The sequence below is a fragment of the Anas platyrhynchos genome, chromosome 3 (assembly GCF_047663525.1).
Source record: "Anas platyrhynchos isolate ZD024472 breed Pekin duck chromosome 3, IASCAAS_PekinDuck_T2T, whole genome shotgun sequence".
Lineage (NCBI taxonomy): Eukaryota > Metazoa > Chordata > Aves > Anseriformes > Anatidae > Anas > Anas platyrhynchos.
Window position 1 is genome coordinate 24,812,603 of NC_092589.1, and position 15,050 is coordinate 24,827,652.

At 40.7% G+C, this 15,050-nt stretch overlaps 1 protein-coding gene across 4 annotated transcripts in view; it reads right to left on the reverse strand.

Annotated features, from left to right (window-relative positions):
- Positions 1 to 15,050, reverse strand: part of TP53BP2 (tumor protein p53 binding protein 2) — a 46,667-nt gene that overhangs the window by 2,863 nt on the left and 28,754 nt on the right. For 3 of the 4 annotated variants that reach the window (XM_038176427.2, XM_072035540.1, XM_038176429.2), the window contains exons 6-17: positions 14,126 to 14,300; positions 12,570 to 12,751; positions 12,013 to 12,177; positions 11,369 to 11,606; positions 9,570 to 9,698; positions 9,056 to 9,192; positions 7,740 to 8,229; positions 6,650 to 7,431; positions 4,701 to 4,838; positions 3,962 to 4,095; positions 2,624 to 2,790; positions 311 to 510 (exon numbers count right to left, since the gene is read on the reverse strand). In XM_038176427.2, coding sequence (XP_038032355.1) covers positions 311 to 510; positions 2,624 to 2,790; positions 3,962 to 4,095; positions 4,701 to 4,838; positions 6,650 to 7,431; positions 7,740 to 8,229; positions 9,056 to 9,192; positions 9,570 to 9,698; positions 11,369 to 11,606; positions 12,013 to 12,177; positions 12,570 to 12,751; positions 14,126 to 14,300 — 2,937 coding nt within the window. The remainder of the gene's footprint in view (positions 1 to 310; positions 511 to 2,623; positions 2,791 to 3,961; positions 4,096 to 4,700; positions 4,839 to 6,649; positions 7,432 to 7,739; positions 8,230 to 9,055; positions 9,193 to 9,569; positions 9,699 to 11,368; positions 11,607 to 12,012; positions 12,178 to 12,569; positions 12,752 to 14,125; positions 14,301 to 15,050) is intronic. The other variant, XM_038176428.2, reaches the window with a different exon arrangement.

The window sequence follows — 15,050 nt, forward strand, 5'->3', positions numbered from 1 at the left end:
CATACAGTAAAAATATTATTTAGGACAAAACCCAGACTATGATCTGTATTTGACCATCTGGTTGCTTTTTCAACACTACAGAAAAGATAACCATAGAACTTTGCAGCACATTTCTTTTAAATCTCCTAGCACAAGATGCACCCTGAATACAGACAGGGATGGACTCAAGACTCAATACAAGTGGCAGTTCTGAAGGTCCTTTGTACCCATGTATAACTTCTGAAAAGCAAAGAAACCCATTTCGCATACTCAACAAAACCTTACGTACACATCATGTTCAGGTAAAACTCCAGAAATGCCAAGCACTCACCCCAAGCAGGTTGCGGGGAACGTAGCCTTCCTTGTCATTCAGCCGTGCCCACCACCACTCAATTTCATCTTCATCTTCCCGGCGCAGGATTGTCATGCAGTCTCCCTCTTTCATGGAGAGCTCATCATCGTTCTGAGCCTCATAATCCCACAGTCCATAAATCACTCCTTTGTTCATTATTCCCATTTTCTCCTGGACTCCTGAAAAATGATAAAAACACAACAGCTCAATCTAAAAACAAGACAGTTGGAAAGACTGCTGTACTCTTATGGGACAGCAGTTCAGGAAAAAATACCTCAACATCTATCACGCTTAGCTCCTTGCTGTCATCAGTCTACTGGAAGTTAGTCCTGGAACAGGGGGTACTGCAGTTAGCCACTGAACACTGCAGACATTCCTTCCTTACATCGTGTTCAGAGAACACAAGGTAAACAGGGAGGAAGCATGAGAGGAGCACTGATTGGTAAGAGGTAAAATTTTCATGCCGGTGTTCACATTTCCTACATATAAGTGATGAGCAAGAAACACTTGTCTGCACTCTTAGCTCATCAGTCATCTCTTTCTGCCAGAAAGAGCGATACCTGCATATGCTGACCACCATTTTCATTTTGTTTCTTGGGTGTCATTTTCTGCCAGTGTCACTTTTATTTCTCAACTTCAAAACAAGTTGCACCTCAGACCTATGCCTGAAAGGTCTGCCTGCTTTTGGTTAAGTCAAACACTTAACTCACCAGTTCTTATTTTCTGCCACTGTATCAATGATTTTTTAAACACTGACATCAGAAACACAAGTCTGTTAAATTACTGCTAGACCAAGATAATTCATAGTTACATGCACAGATGTTTTTTAGAATTTTCTCATTTTCCAGCTGTAAACAAAGGTGAAAAATTACTCTGTACACATTCATCAGCTTATAAGCAGAAAACAGAAAAAGGTATTTTAATCAACTGTTATATGAAATCCTTTTAGCTAATTATTCCATTTTAAAGCAGTGAATCCTGTGGTTTTTTGTTTGTTTGGTATTGACAGGAGCAAATACATTGTACATGGTATCACAAAACCTGTCATTTCCCTTTCTGTCATTTTGTACAGATTTTTACCAGTGTCTGATAAAGAAAGTATCTGTTCAATTGAAGTTCTTCATTTCTGCTAATACCAGCTAATTATGTAAAATTAAATCAGTCCCCATAACGTTTTGTGAGCTCTTAACCTGAATTTGAGAATTAGTAAAATTCACAAAAGAAGTATCTCAAGGCCTACTGAACACAAAGACAATATCTCTTAACTCATTTCAGAGTTAAAACCAGTACGAAATATTGGATAACTGTTATGATTGTTAATTTAGTCCTATAACCTTCCTTGGGCATTTATCGTTGATGAGAACCCATTGGAATCTGGATACATAATTACCATATTTTTGTTTAACACACAGATTTTACTGCTAGTTAGATAAGCTTCTTCCTTTCATAGGGAAAACTGTATATTTGGCACCAAGCCATGTGAGAACAGCTTGGGCTGTTTTGAAATACACTGTCTGAGCAGCTTACACAAACTCAGACTTCTCCTGTTACACAAAAACAAAAAGCTGGTATTTTCACTGCTATTACTCTAACCTCTTACCTACAGATGATACTCTAGCTGGTGAGTGACAAGGTGGGGGGAGGACACAAGAACTACATACAAAACACAGAAAAGTAATCTAAAACCTCACTGACTCATCATCATACTTGTTCACTCTCTCCAATTAAAAGGTTTCCCTGTATTCTTGAATAAAACCTAAATTTAATATGGGATTATTTTTTTCAATGTAAGAAAAGAAAAGCAGCAGAAAATCAAATTCAGTGTTTATTATCCTCAGTTTAGGCAGAAATTTGGCAATACTTTTCCTGGTTCTGAAGTTCACTTTAGGAAGTACTTCTCATGTAAAAGACACTAGGCAGCACATACGAACTGCCTACCAAGTGATCTATATCACTTTTTTTTGTATGTAAAAATATTTACATGCTGGAGTTCACCTAACCATCATCTCATATCAATGCATTTGTTGATACACATACTTAACCCATTTCAAGGTTGTATTAAAATAGGAGAATGTTGTTACTCAGATGTTCTTCACAGGCCCAATGTTATGAAGCTAGTCTCAGTGGGCCTCGTTCTGTCACGGTAAGATGGCCAAAACTTCTCTTTCCCAGGGGAATTTTAGGCATGGGTACACAACCCAAGTATGTGCAACTTTCCACTTCTCATCCAAAAACATACCAACAAGTGCCAAGTCCCTGATAAGCTCCAGTACTCAGCTGTCATCAACATACCGTATAAGAACTGGGAGCACTGTGTGTAGCCTTCCTCCATTTCCTCACACTTGTCTGCTGCTGTCTGCATGTCACTGTAGGTCATAGCAAATACAGCCGCACCCGACTCCACCAGGAACTTGCACACCTGCACGTTATTGCAAGATGCTGCACAGTGCAATGGGGTCCTGCAAGCCAAGAAGAAAAAGATGACACAATTACTTTTATTGCTCATAGCAGTGTTTACAGGCTCCCTTGGGCAAAGCACCCTCATGTGTGACCTCCAGCAACTGGTACTCTATCACTGAAAGCTTCCTACCCAAACTACTTACACCAGGATTGTCAAGAGCAATTGCTTTTCACAGGTAACAGGGGTTACTAAGAGCTGCCTGAGCCTTAAAGCTGGGTTTCCAAATGGATCTCTAGTTATTCTATCCTCTTCTAATCCGTCAACATTTTAAGAATATTCCCCAGGGCAAGAAAGGAGAAAAAAAAACTTCAAACAAACAAAACCAAAACCCCACACTCAGAAATCCTTCTGAAATCAAGCCTATTACAGTCTAGACAATGATTTCAAAACCTGACTTGGTGACAAGTACAGGTAACTGGAGTAACTACTGAGGTGGAGGAACAACAAGCATCTGTATTCAGCCTCAGACCTTAGATGCTTTTGTTATAGGTAAAAATAGTAATAAATCACCGCCATAACCTTTTAATTGATAAGCTATCTAATACCCTTTAGAACACGTTTGTAACTCATTAACAGTTAACAGGCCTGGCTTGTAGGCTGTAGGCTTTCTGCTTTCTTTCACTTTTAAGTTGTTTGAGTATTGGACAGAAAACTAAGGAAAGTTTGTGGGGCTGTACACTACTGCCCATAGCCTACAGCTTACATGGTTATCACACAGAGAGGACGCTGGGAATTTCAGCAAATGGCTCATTATGCATAATTTGCCTTCAATATTTAAAATAAATTGTTATGTCTATTTCCTGAAAACTGGGCCTCAAACACGTACTTTTTTCATATCAGAAGTATCAGTATAATTTACCTATTTTCCTCTATGTGCATTTTCATATAATACACCACAGAAAATTGCTGTTGCTCTACTGTGGAAAGTTGTTCCTACCTCTGTAGAAGCAAACTGAAAGCAAAAGCTCAATTTTTTTCCACTAAATCCTCTTTTGATGTTGTAGCAGTCAAGTCCCTTTTCCCAGGAAAGGGGAAAATGTTGTCTTTTATGACAGGCAAAAAGCTAGCCAGACAATCCTCAGCACCACTACCTTCAGAGGGAGCTATGGTAGCCCCGAGCTGCAGCTCTGTTGCAGACAGGATTCATAAGGAAGCACTAAAAGCCTTACCATCCATCACTGTCTGCAGCATTCACATTCACTCCGAATTGTACCAGGAACTTCACGATCTCTGTGTGCCCAGCACACACAGCATTGTGCAGCGCAGTAATCCCTTCATCGTTGGGCATGCTAGGATCTTCAACCTATTCAGCCAGAGAAAGGAACCATTTGCGTTCTGGTGAAATTATAATAAAAATAATATCCTTGTACAAAAATCAGTTGGCCTATTCTGAAATAGGATTTTGAACCGTAATTCTCTTAAGTGTTTGAGCTACAGAAAGAAAACTACAGCAGTAACCAATCCCACAGGAAGATTCATGTATAAGTTTGTAGGCTCCCTTAAACAGCAAGAAGCTAAAATGGTTCAGAAAAATAGTATCCTGATAACTTAGTAAAAACATTTATAACAAATTTCAGACACTTGCCTACCTAAGCAAAACCCATGTGAATTTTGTTTATCAAATGATTTGATAACATGACAGATAGGGGACAGAACACTACATAAGAAAATGAGGAGAAGAAATTGTCCTGCAAATTTACTGTCCTGGTGCTAAATTTCCATTTCTGATTTAACACATATAAAAAACAGCCTTCAAATGGCCATGTCATGCTGGGATTGCTTATCATCTCAAGGGCAAACCTCCATCGTGCACTATTATTTTAGCTTCCCAGCCCAGTCCAGAAGAGCTACTGCTTTCCAGTTTGAACTGGGATTGCTGTTCCTTCTGTTATAAGACAACATTTGTACCTCATAAATGATTCTCTGCACAAGATCAAACTCCCCCTCCAAAGACGAATCCAGAAGCAACGCAAGGGGGTTGAACTTCACTCTCATCCCATGCGCGATTCTCTCAGAGCCAGTTTTACGCAAGTTCGTCCTCTTCCCCTGTGAAAAGGGTAACAATTACAGGACATTTTTTCCAGGTTGAGCAAGAATACAAAATTGTGTATGTGAGAATGACAGCAGAAACAACCAATTAAGACAGTGAAATTAATGAAATTTAGACTATTTTTAACCACTTCCCCAATACATTACAAATAGAGGAAGTTATGAACATTACAAAAAGATCTCTGCCTTCATCTCCAGGCAAAGACTTTGAAATCATCAATATCATAAAATTCCCAAATACCTGATGGTCAGGAAAACAATGCATATTTTTTGTATTCAAATTTTTTTAGCGTTAACTCTCAGGTATGTTACACAAACCAAAAAACTTGAAAGGCTCTACAAAGCACGCTTTTTCCTTAAGCACGGATGCTTAGTTCCTAACCTTCTGCGAAGCTTAGCAGAGGTTAACAGGAACAAAACCAGGGAAAATGGTTAGGGAAAGAATGTAGAACTAAGTGTAGAACAGCTTTAGATGCTCCCAATGATACTGGAAAGAAATTATGTCTATATAGCTGAATTTGTCCTCTTTCCTATAGAGAATACGCATACATTAGATCAGCGCTCTCCCCAGCTGGCTGTGCAGCAGCAATAAACACTATTCACAAGGCTATGCAAATTTCCAACAGATGTCCGAGCAAAGATGAATAGAAATGAGTCATGTTTTGCAAAAGCAAACATGTGAAGCTAAGTTTTATAAGAAATTCCTAGAAAATACTCTTTTGCCTGTTGGTTTATACGCATATCAGAAGTACAGGCTTTTTAAAGAAAGACCCCGTCAGCACAACCCAAGTCTTTAAATACGAAATTAAGAAATTGGTCTGCTTTCTTATCATCACAGAATTATTACAAAACCAACCAGAACAGAGTTCTTACAATTTAAGAAATCCTACCACTCGAGTTTCCTTGTAAAAGGCAGCAAGGACACAGTCTTAAAAGCATGAAACTTGCAATGACTATTCCAAGGCTAAAAAAGCATGCTAAAGCTTTCAGCTCCTCTGCACTGAAATGATGGAGGAATAAGCACTTTCATGTACCTGGTTATTAAAATTACACTCATGATAGGTTTTAAAGAAACTATGAGGAACCAAAAGCATTAAGCATTTCGGATGTACAACCGTGAGATAACACCATACCACACATGTATACACAAACTTCCAAAACCAAACAAGACTAAGATGCCGCCTACACTTAGCCCAAAGGGCTCCATTTTGATGCAACCTGAGAATTAATTGGTGTCAAATTCAAGTTCCAAACAAACAAAAAATAATCAGAAAACATTTGAAAAGTTTGCACTTGAGAAAGTGCAAGCAGCTGATGTCTACAAAGAGCTAGTTGAGCAGAAACTAAATAAGTCAGTTTCCCAGTTTCCCCATACTTTTCAAGGAATGCACTTTCAAATAAACAAGTGCAATCCAGGATTAAGATAATTAATTTCCATCCCAGCAATAGAGGGAAACACTCTGAAATCTGTATGGCTCAGAAAAAAAAAAAAAAAAAGTTTTGACTTTGTATAATAGGTAAACTTCTATAAGGGATACTTTTTACAGCCCAGAAGTGCTTGCACATAAAATTTCGTTTTAAACTTTTCATCATGTCATTCACTTTAGAGTCAGAGCTTTTCATTAGTGGCATTCATTTTGGAGATAACAAGTATCACACAGACAGAGCAGACACCGAAAGAGAGACTTCCAGCCTGTTTACAGACCTGTTCTCCCACATACGCTTCATCTCTGCAATAGACCCAGGATATATGGCAAAGCTTGAGCTGACTTACAGAGCACTGAAGTTGTAGGTTAACTAATACTCACAGGAGGCAAGGAAAACTGTCCAGTAACTTCAGGAGGCCGCATATTGAATGAGTCCTCTCCCAAACTCTCTGGTTCCCCTGACGGATATGGGGGCGGTGGGTACGGAGGATACTCCTCTATGTATACTTCCAGCGGCAGTGAAGCCTCCAGGCTTGGTTCTTCTGTTTTTGGCTGTGCGGGTTCGTCAACATCCGAAACTGCCTCAGGTACCGTCTCCAAAGCTGAGGAGGGAAGAACAGCTTCGCTCTCATCCACTGGTGTGTTTTCTGCTTCCTCAGCAATGGCTGGTTCTGGCATTGAAGAAACCATTTCTTTCTCTGATTCTGTACTTGCATAGGGGTTTGGGATTTCCACTGGGCTTTCAGGACTGACAGCTGATGCCATCTGTTTGGAGGGATGTGATGGAGCTGAGATAGTCTCCATAGCAGCCAGAGTTGTCCTCTGATACAACAGCTTCTGAATGTTTGGGCCATTAGGTCCTTCTGGCTCGGTGATGGAGCTACGTTTCTTCAGTGGTCTGGGTGCGTTGGAAAGCTTTTTCCGTAGTGCTTCCAAATCAGCATCGCTCTGGTTGCGGTACGGGTTGGACAGGAAAGGCAGCAGTTTGGTTGGGCTCAGGGGACGGGGTATTCGCTCAGTTTCATGATTCTCATGAGCAGACGTTGTTGTTTCTGTCTCGGGCTCTGGGCTGCCTGGCTTGCCTTGGAGGTTTGAGTAGACATTCTCCGACAGCGGCAGCTGATTCTGCACACCAGCTCCTGCCATCACAGGCTTTCCATACACTAGAGAGCAGTTCAGAGAGGGGTAGAAAAAAAAAAAACAAACAACTGTGAGTATCTGATCAACGAATATAACAAGAACACACAACCTGATTCACCTACCTAAGGCAGAGAAGCACAACAGCAGAATCAACCAAACAGAACTAAACCGTTAACAAGGTTTACTGTTAGTATTTAAATAATTTGCAAACAGACTACAGATGCTCTGCACTCCTTGTTAATGCTTACATACAACAGACAAGATCCACCTAAGATTCTTACAGCTGCACTAACCTGCTTAATTCCCCCAAGAAAGAAAACTACAGGCTTACCACTCGGGAAGTGTGGTCCTCTGGTCTGTGCTCTCGTCAAAGCACTTTGCACTGCCTGCTGGAAGTTCTTCCCAGGAGTCTGCTGTTGTGTGTACATGCTATAAATTGAACTTGCAGCCACAGTTTGCGGCTTTCGAAACGGTGGCAGTGAGGTCTCTTTGGATGGCTGAGGGGTGAAAGGTCTCACAGCTGCTGCTGGGGGACTTTCCTGTTTGGAGGAGGGAAGGATTTGTTCCTGGCTAGAAGAAGGACCTACAAGTGGTACTGAAATTCTTTGCTGTATCTGCTGGGAAGGATGAGAGGGCTGCTGTGCCGCTGGTTTTTGTTTGTTCCCCATAGTTACGGCAGCCAAAGGCAGCTTCTGTGCGTTTCCATCCAGCTTAGTATCAGGAAGTTGCAGATGACTGGCTTGACCAAAATAAGGCAAGTTTATCTGTTTTGGTTTAGTAGGAACAGGTGGTGGTACCTTTGTTACATTTTTATTGGCTGTCTGAAAGAAGAAAGAAGTTAATTAAGATTAAATTGGAAAAAATAGAAAAAAAAAAAACAAAAAAACACTTGTTTTAAGAGATCTGCCAGAAAGAACCAAAGATCTCCAAAGAACGACATGGTATCTAGCACTTGTACTCTTTCTGCAAAACTGTTTACAACCTCATGGGAATCAAAGAGGCTTCTCAAAACATTTCATCACAGTTATCACAGTTATTTATACTTTGGAACCTGTTCTCCTGTAGCAGCCATGCTTAGAACATCAAACGATGACTGGGCACACTAACTTCTCTAAAAGCAGAGGTAGACAAGAATCTGTAGGCAAGAAGCTTGCTCTACAATGGAGCACCCGACATCCCCAGTTCTCCCATGTTACTTTACCCCTACGCAATCAAATCACACCCTTGAGTCAAGATTTAGGGGGGAAATCTTGCTGTAATCAAACATCTGAAGGACTCTGCTGAATTAAACAGTACATAACTGATTAAAAAGGCCTCATGCAAATGCCTCTGTACATAAAATCTTCGGAAAAAATATTTGCACTCACACTAGCACAAGTAACACAGCTTTTTTTTTTTTTTATGTGATCAAATTATAGATTTTCATCACAGTATGGAAAGACTGAGTTACTGGCTGACATTAAAAGCCTAAAATACATTGTTCCTTAGAAGTTGTCTTTTAAAAGAAGACCTAGTTACTTTTCAAAGAGCTTCCTGATAGCAGTATTTGTAAAGCTATGTAGTAATCTCTATCAGATGAAATACAGAAAAAAACAGGAAAGCTCAAAGCTGAGCAGAGTAGCTGAGTAGCTTGTGCTCCCTGCATACCTGTGCTTCTCGCAAGAGATCTTCGCTGCTCTGGTTCTTCCTCAGTGAGCCCAGCCCAGCAGACTGATCCACAGAATCAAACATTGAAAACGGCCGCACTTTCTTCTCTTTGTCTCGCAAGAAAGCTTCTCCTTCAGCTGTTAGAGAGGGAGGAATTTTTTTTTAAATAACAACACAATTATAAGAATTAGAATCCTGTTCTGTGCAAAAATCAAGACTGCGTTCTTAAGGGATGCTTATTGCCCTGTGCTAAGCACCCAATGGCATGCCAAATGCTCTGTCTTGCAAATTGAACTGTAGCAGTTTTGAAGGCATTAGTATCTACTTTACCACCTGAAATAAGGTATTAAAAAAAAAATCCCTGCAACACCACACTACAGTTTGCATTGCAATAGTATTTGACTTTTTTGTGCTCTAAAATTAATTTTACTTTTTACTGAGGCATTTAGGAAAAACAGATGTCGTTAACTTGGTTGTTCATATTTTAAGATTAGCCGAGCACATAAGAGAATACCTTGACCTTCACCAGCCACAATTCCTTTTCCTGAAGTTAAGGCTGATCCTTGAGTAACATGATTGTCTGTATTTAAGCTATTCCAGTCAGCAGCAGACAGGGAAGGTTTTGAACTGGGGACCACAGAACCTAGGAGAGAACAAATGAAACAGGTTTGCTCAGTCAGATAATGACAGGAAAAGGGGGAAGGGTTTTAAACTAAAAGAGGGATTTCGATTAGAGGCTAGGAGGAAATTTTTCACTAAGAAGCCAGTGAAGAACTGGCACAGGTTGCCCAGAGAAGCTGTGGATGCCCCATCCATGGAGGTGCTCAAGGCGAGGTTGGATGGGGCTTTGGGCAACCTGATTTAGTGGGAGGTGTCCCTGCCCATGGCAGGGGTGTTGGAACTAGGTGAGATCTTCAAGGTCTCATCCAACCCAAGCCATTATGTGAGGTTATGCTAAGATACTGCTTTGTTGACTTATTAATTACAGGATTTTGTTTTGTTCGTGTTTTTTTTTTTGGTAGTACTCAGGTCTAGACAGTATACAAGTATCACACCCAGGTTAACTGCTACAAAACCTATCACTTAAGGTTTTAGTTCATTTCAGAGAATCATTCAGGTTGGAAAAGACTCAAGATCACCAAGACCAAACATTCACCTAACTTGCCAAATCCACCACTAAATCATGTCCCTGAGCACCACAAACACACATCTCAAACACCTCCAGGGATGGCGACTTCACCACTTCCACGGGCAGCCCATTCCAATGCCTAATTTCCCTTACCATGAAGAAATTCTTCCTGACATTCAATCTAAACCTGCTGCAGCGCAACTTGATGCTATTTCCTCACATCCTATTGCTTGTCACTTGAGAAAAGAGGCCAAGAAACCTCTATACTGCTTGGACCAGAGCTAAAATCCATTCCAGTAGTTTTATAATCTAAACCTAGATAAAACAAAATTGTTCCCCATCCTCCAGCAGAGCAAAAGAAACCTGATAGTTCATAAACATTTGCTGACACTGGAGAGAGGGGAGGAAGAGAAAGGAACAAAACTGCTCTACCAGCACAGCCTCCATTTTTCCTTTTGGGAAGATTTGAGTTTCTCCTATCTCCCTGTTGAAAAGCAAATCTGAAAGATATCACAGAAGAGATATCTGCATCTCTCCAGCTTCTTCTGACTTTCACTGAGCTGAACTTTATCTCATAGGAGAAAGATAGAGAAGCCAGGTAAACCTCTATCAATGTTCACAGCAACGGAGGCCAAGCCTCACGTCACTTGTTGGATTTATGTCTCTTTATACTCCTGTGTCACCAACATGTCAGTAAGCTTATTGCTATTTCTGTGCTGCAATCAACTACAAGAAATGCTGTAAAGAAGGCAAAGTTTGTTAATCTTTTACATGTCATTTCAAAAATGCATGATCAGAAAACTTGGCGTTGTCAGTTTATAAGCCCACTCTACATGTTGTTAATCATGTCTGCCATAAGACTGTCTAGGAAGTCGAACAAACACTATTATACAGTTTTTAGGAGAGTAAGAAAAACACAAGGGATCACTAATTTACAGAAGAAGCCCCCTATGTTCTGTGCAGTATAACAACTCTAATTATTCACTGGGACGATTACTTAATTTATAACACATTGAATCCTATAGCCTCAGTGTTTATAAAATATATTCACTGGATCAGGGAAATTGCAAGGAGACCTCCACATAAAATAGTATTTTGTTTTAAAAGAAAAAAAAAATCAGGGCTGGTAAATTAGAAGAAAATGAAACAGTTCTGGAGAAGAAATCTTAATTTCAAACTATTACCTGCAAGAGCTTTAGCTTGTGAACTGCTCCCAGCTCGCATGTTTGGCAGAGTTTGTGTTTTTAGCGGACCATCAGGCGCCTGCAAAGTTTGTGTCCCATCTGAAAATGCTGGCTTCACCAGAAGTTCAGGTCTGGAAGCAATACGTGGCATAGTAGAGGACTGGATGTAAGGACCAACTGCTGCCACTCGACTTGGAGCAGAAGCCACTGGCTGGGGTAAGTTCCCATCTGAAGAAACCTTAAAATGTTTAAGAAAAAAAAAAAATAAAGAATTTTATGCTGCAGCTTCCATGCATCAGAAAGTTAGAGCTAGAAGTCAAGAAGGATAAAGCAAGTGAAAAAATATATTCCAGTATAAAAAATTAAGCTTTTTTTAAAACTTTAACAGATATAAATATGATGCAGTAATAAAAACAACAAAAAAGATTCCATGACAGCATAAAAAAACTTGTCTGTAAACAGTAAGTAGGTTAACATCTATGTACCATGAAAAGTACTTTAATAATACAAGACTTCCACCACAAACAGATAAAAATCACAATTCTAGCATCTGAACAGCCCTCCCCACAAGCAAGTTGTTACTTCAGTCCATACGTGCCACAAATAATACGCACATATTTTTAATTAAAACAGCCAGCACTTACTGGTACATTCTCTTTCTGTTGCAGAGCTGCCTTTTTCTTCCAGAGGCGCTCCCGCAGCTCATTAACACGCTTATCCATGACTGCCACCTCCGAGTTGCGCTTGTTCAAACACTCCCTCTGTTGCTGCAGCTTGGCATTCTGCTCCTGGTTCAGTTTGTTCCTCAGCTGAATAAATTCGGGGGGGGGGGGGATGGGGAGAGGACAACAAAACCAAAACAAATTAACTAAATTAACTTTCAGGATGAAGGACAGGAAACAGCTACAAAGGGAAAACCCTTCTAAAAAGTCAAGCCTTGCTTGCAAACTCCTGAGATTATAATCCCCTGAGAAAATGCTGGGTAGTCTCCAAACTGTGCTCAGGAAAGAGGTGCAGACTGAAAACCCCATCCCCTGACTGCCTCGAGCACAGTGCCTCCAGTCCTCCATCTGCAGCACCTGGGCGACTGCGTGGCTCTGCCCAGAGCAAGAGCGTCGGGATCTTTTCCCAGCAAGGCAAGAAGCGACCCAACCAACTTTCCACCCTTCAAGCTGTGGGTCAGCCACAAGCCCTGCGTTACCTGCAGCTCCTTGTACAGGCGGTCGAGCTCGGCTACGGCTGACTGGTTGTCGTGGTAGCCATCAATCCGGCCGTTCTTCAGCATCTCCAGCTGCCTGGTGAGTTCCTCTACCTTTGACACGGCCAGCACTAGCTCACGCTGCTTTTGCTGGAACAGGCTGTTCATCTGTTCAATCTCCTCCACTGAAGAGGGCGAGAGAGCACAATAGTCGCCCTGAGAAACAGCTGAGCGTGGGCTGCTTCCCAAGCAGCACGGCGGGGGCAGAGAGCGCCCTGTCGTCCCCTGGAGCAGCGCAGCACAAAGGCTGTGGCCGGCTGCTGCAAGCCCAGGGCCTCTGGCAAACCAGCTCTTCCTTGTGGGAGCTGCACATGCAAACTTGGTAGTGAGATTATGGAAATCCCAGCTACTTAAAGTACTCATTGGGGGGGTGTTGCTAAAATTTATGTAATGCTCAGATTCCACAAGAGGACACTCACTCAGCCACAAGGCATATTTATGATGCTTATAACTCTGAATTTCAGTCATAGGGAAGACAAACGACATAATGATAAAACACTCAAGCTGTTACATTAAACGAAGCCTTTTTAGAGTTTACTACACACAGCTGTCATCAGCTGTTCTTACTGTCCAAAACTGTTGTATCTCAGAACAAAACCCAAAGCAGTAGCTGTTCAAGCAAGTGCCACGACCAGACCTTCTGGGATGGCACAGGGAAGCAAGATCACACATGCTCTCAGATCTCAGCTCGTGTCTTTTGTGTTACACTGTGGTGGTCTTCCTTCAAACTGAGTTGTATCGAACAAAATAAATATCAAACAGATAATGCATTCTCCCCACAGAAAATCTTTTGGTTTTATCTGGAAAGCACTACACCATTTTTATCTTTTTACTCTAATAAAGCAGTATTTTCATTTCAATGCACATGAAAATGTCAAGTTCAGTATGACACAGACACAGAGGTAGGAAGAAAAGAGAGGCAAAAGAACGTATGTTGTCATGAAGTCTGAAATCAAATATTTAATACTGCACCAACTTGCTGAACTGCAATCACCCAACTAGTACTGTAGAAACACAAACACCAGTCTAATTTTTGTGACTAAAAAGAAAATACACAGCCACTTTGGTCATTAAGTTACCTCCTGCATAAGAGGCAACACAGGTAACATGCCAATCACATCTTTTTTTTTTTTTCAGGCCAAGAAGAAAATAACAGTCTAAATATATGTGTAGTTTTAACATAAAGAGTGGAAAAAGTTACTGTGGTACACAAAGGTATTCAAGTAAGGAAATAACCTACACTGAAATTAAAGAGCAGAAACACTAGGCTCAAAACAGGCTACAAATGCACTTATGGGATATTTTGAAATATGATAAGAGAACACTTTTTGTTCTTGGTCATTCAGGAGTGCTCTTGGTAAATGTGAGATGTGAAAACAAAGATTAATTTTTCTTGGAATACTGCAAATACCTCATCTAAATCACTGAAATCACCACAGATTTTAGACTTCCAAGAGCCATGCTCCATGAAAAATCATAGCCTACTTTCTCCAACTCACCTAACTTTCCATTGCTGAGTCTTTTTTGCTCCACGTGCCCTTTCAGTGCTCTCACTTTCTTCAGTTTGGCTTCCTGATTCTCAGCAATTTCCTTTAATCGCTTAAGTTTTTCCTGTTCAGCAGCTTGCTGTTGCTGTCGCTGATCTTGCTGTTTGAGGAATTTCAGACGCTGTTCCTATAGACGAGATAAGGAATTTATTTACTTACTTATTTTTAAAAAGAAATTATGGTAAGGTATTGACAGCAACAGTGTCAAAACTTGTATACAATTGCCATTGCAGCTCAGATCATCAGTTGCTACAGCCCAGTATCCTGACTTCCCAGAGTGACAAGGAGAGCCTGTGAGAACAGGGCAAGCACCTCCTGATACCCCCATACATGTGCCCCAATACCATCCTCCATTCAGTAATGCAAGAGCCTCCTGAAACCAAGCCATGTCTAACAGCCCTTAGTACATTCTTCTTCCATGAAATTGCTCAAATCCTTTTAAGCTAAGAAAAAAAAATAGCATTTATGTTCCATGATGTTTGTGAGTTTCATTTAATCACTACTTTGTTCTTCAGCTGCAAGAACTAGTGGTTATTTCCTCTCTACCTTCTCCATGCTGTATGTTACGCTTCTCTATCATATGCTACATTTCGGTAGTTTCCAACATGACCTATGGTCATTTAGATATTGTATATATATATAAGGTATTCCATAAATTATTGATCACTTGTCTCACTCTTTCTACTTTTTCCAGTTCAGTTAGAACTTCCTTGAGCTTGGGAATGACTGCACAGCAAAGCTCTGAAATTTTACCATTTCCAGGTAATAATCACCAACATCACAAAACAGAATTCAAGACATAGGAAAACCTTTATAGTGACCTAGCCCCACTTACACAACAGACATCATCTCAATGGAGAGGATTCTTCTCTCCAAG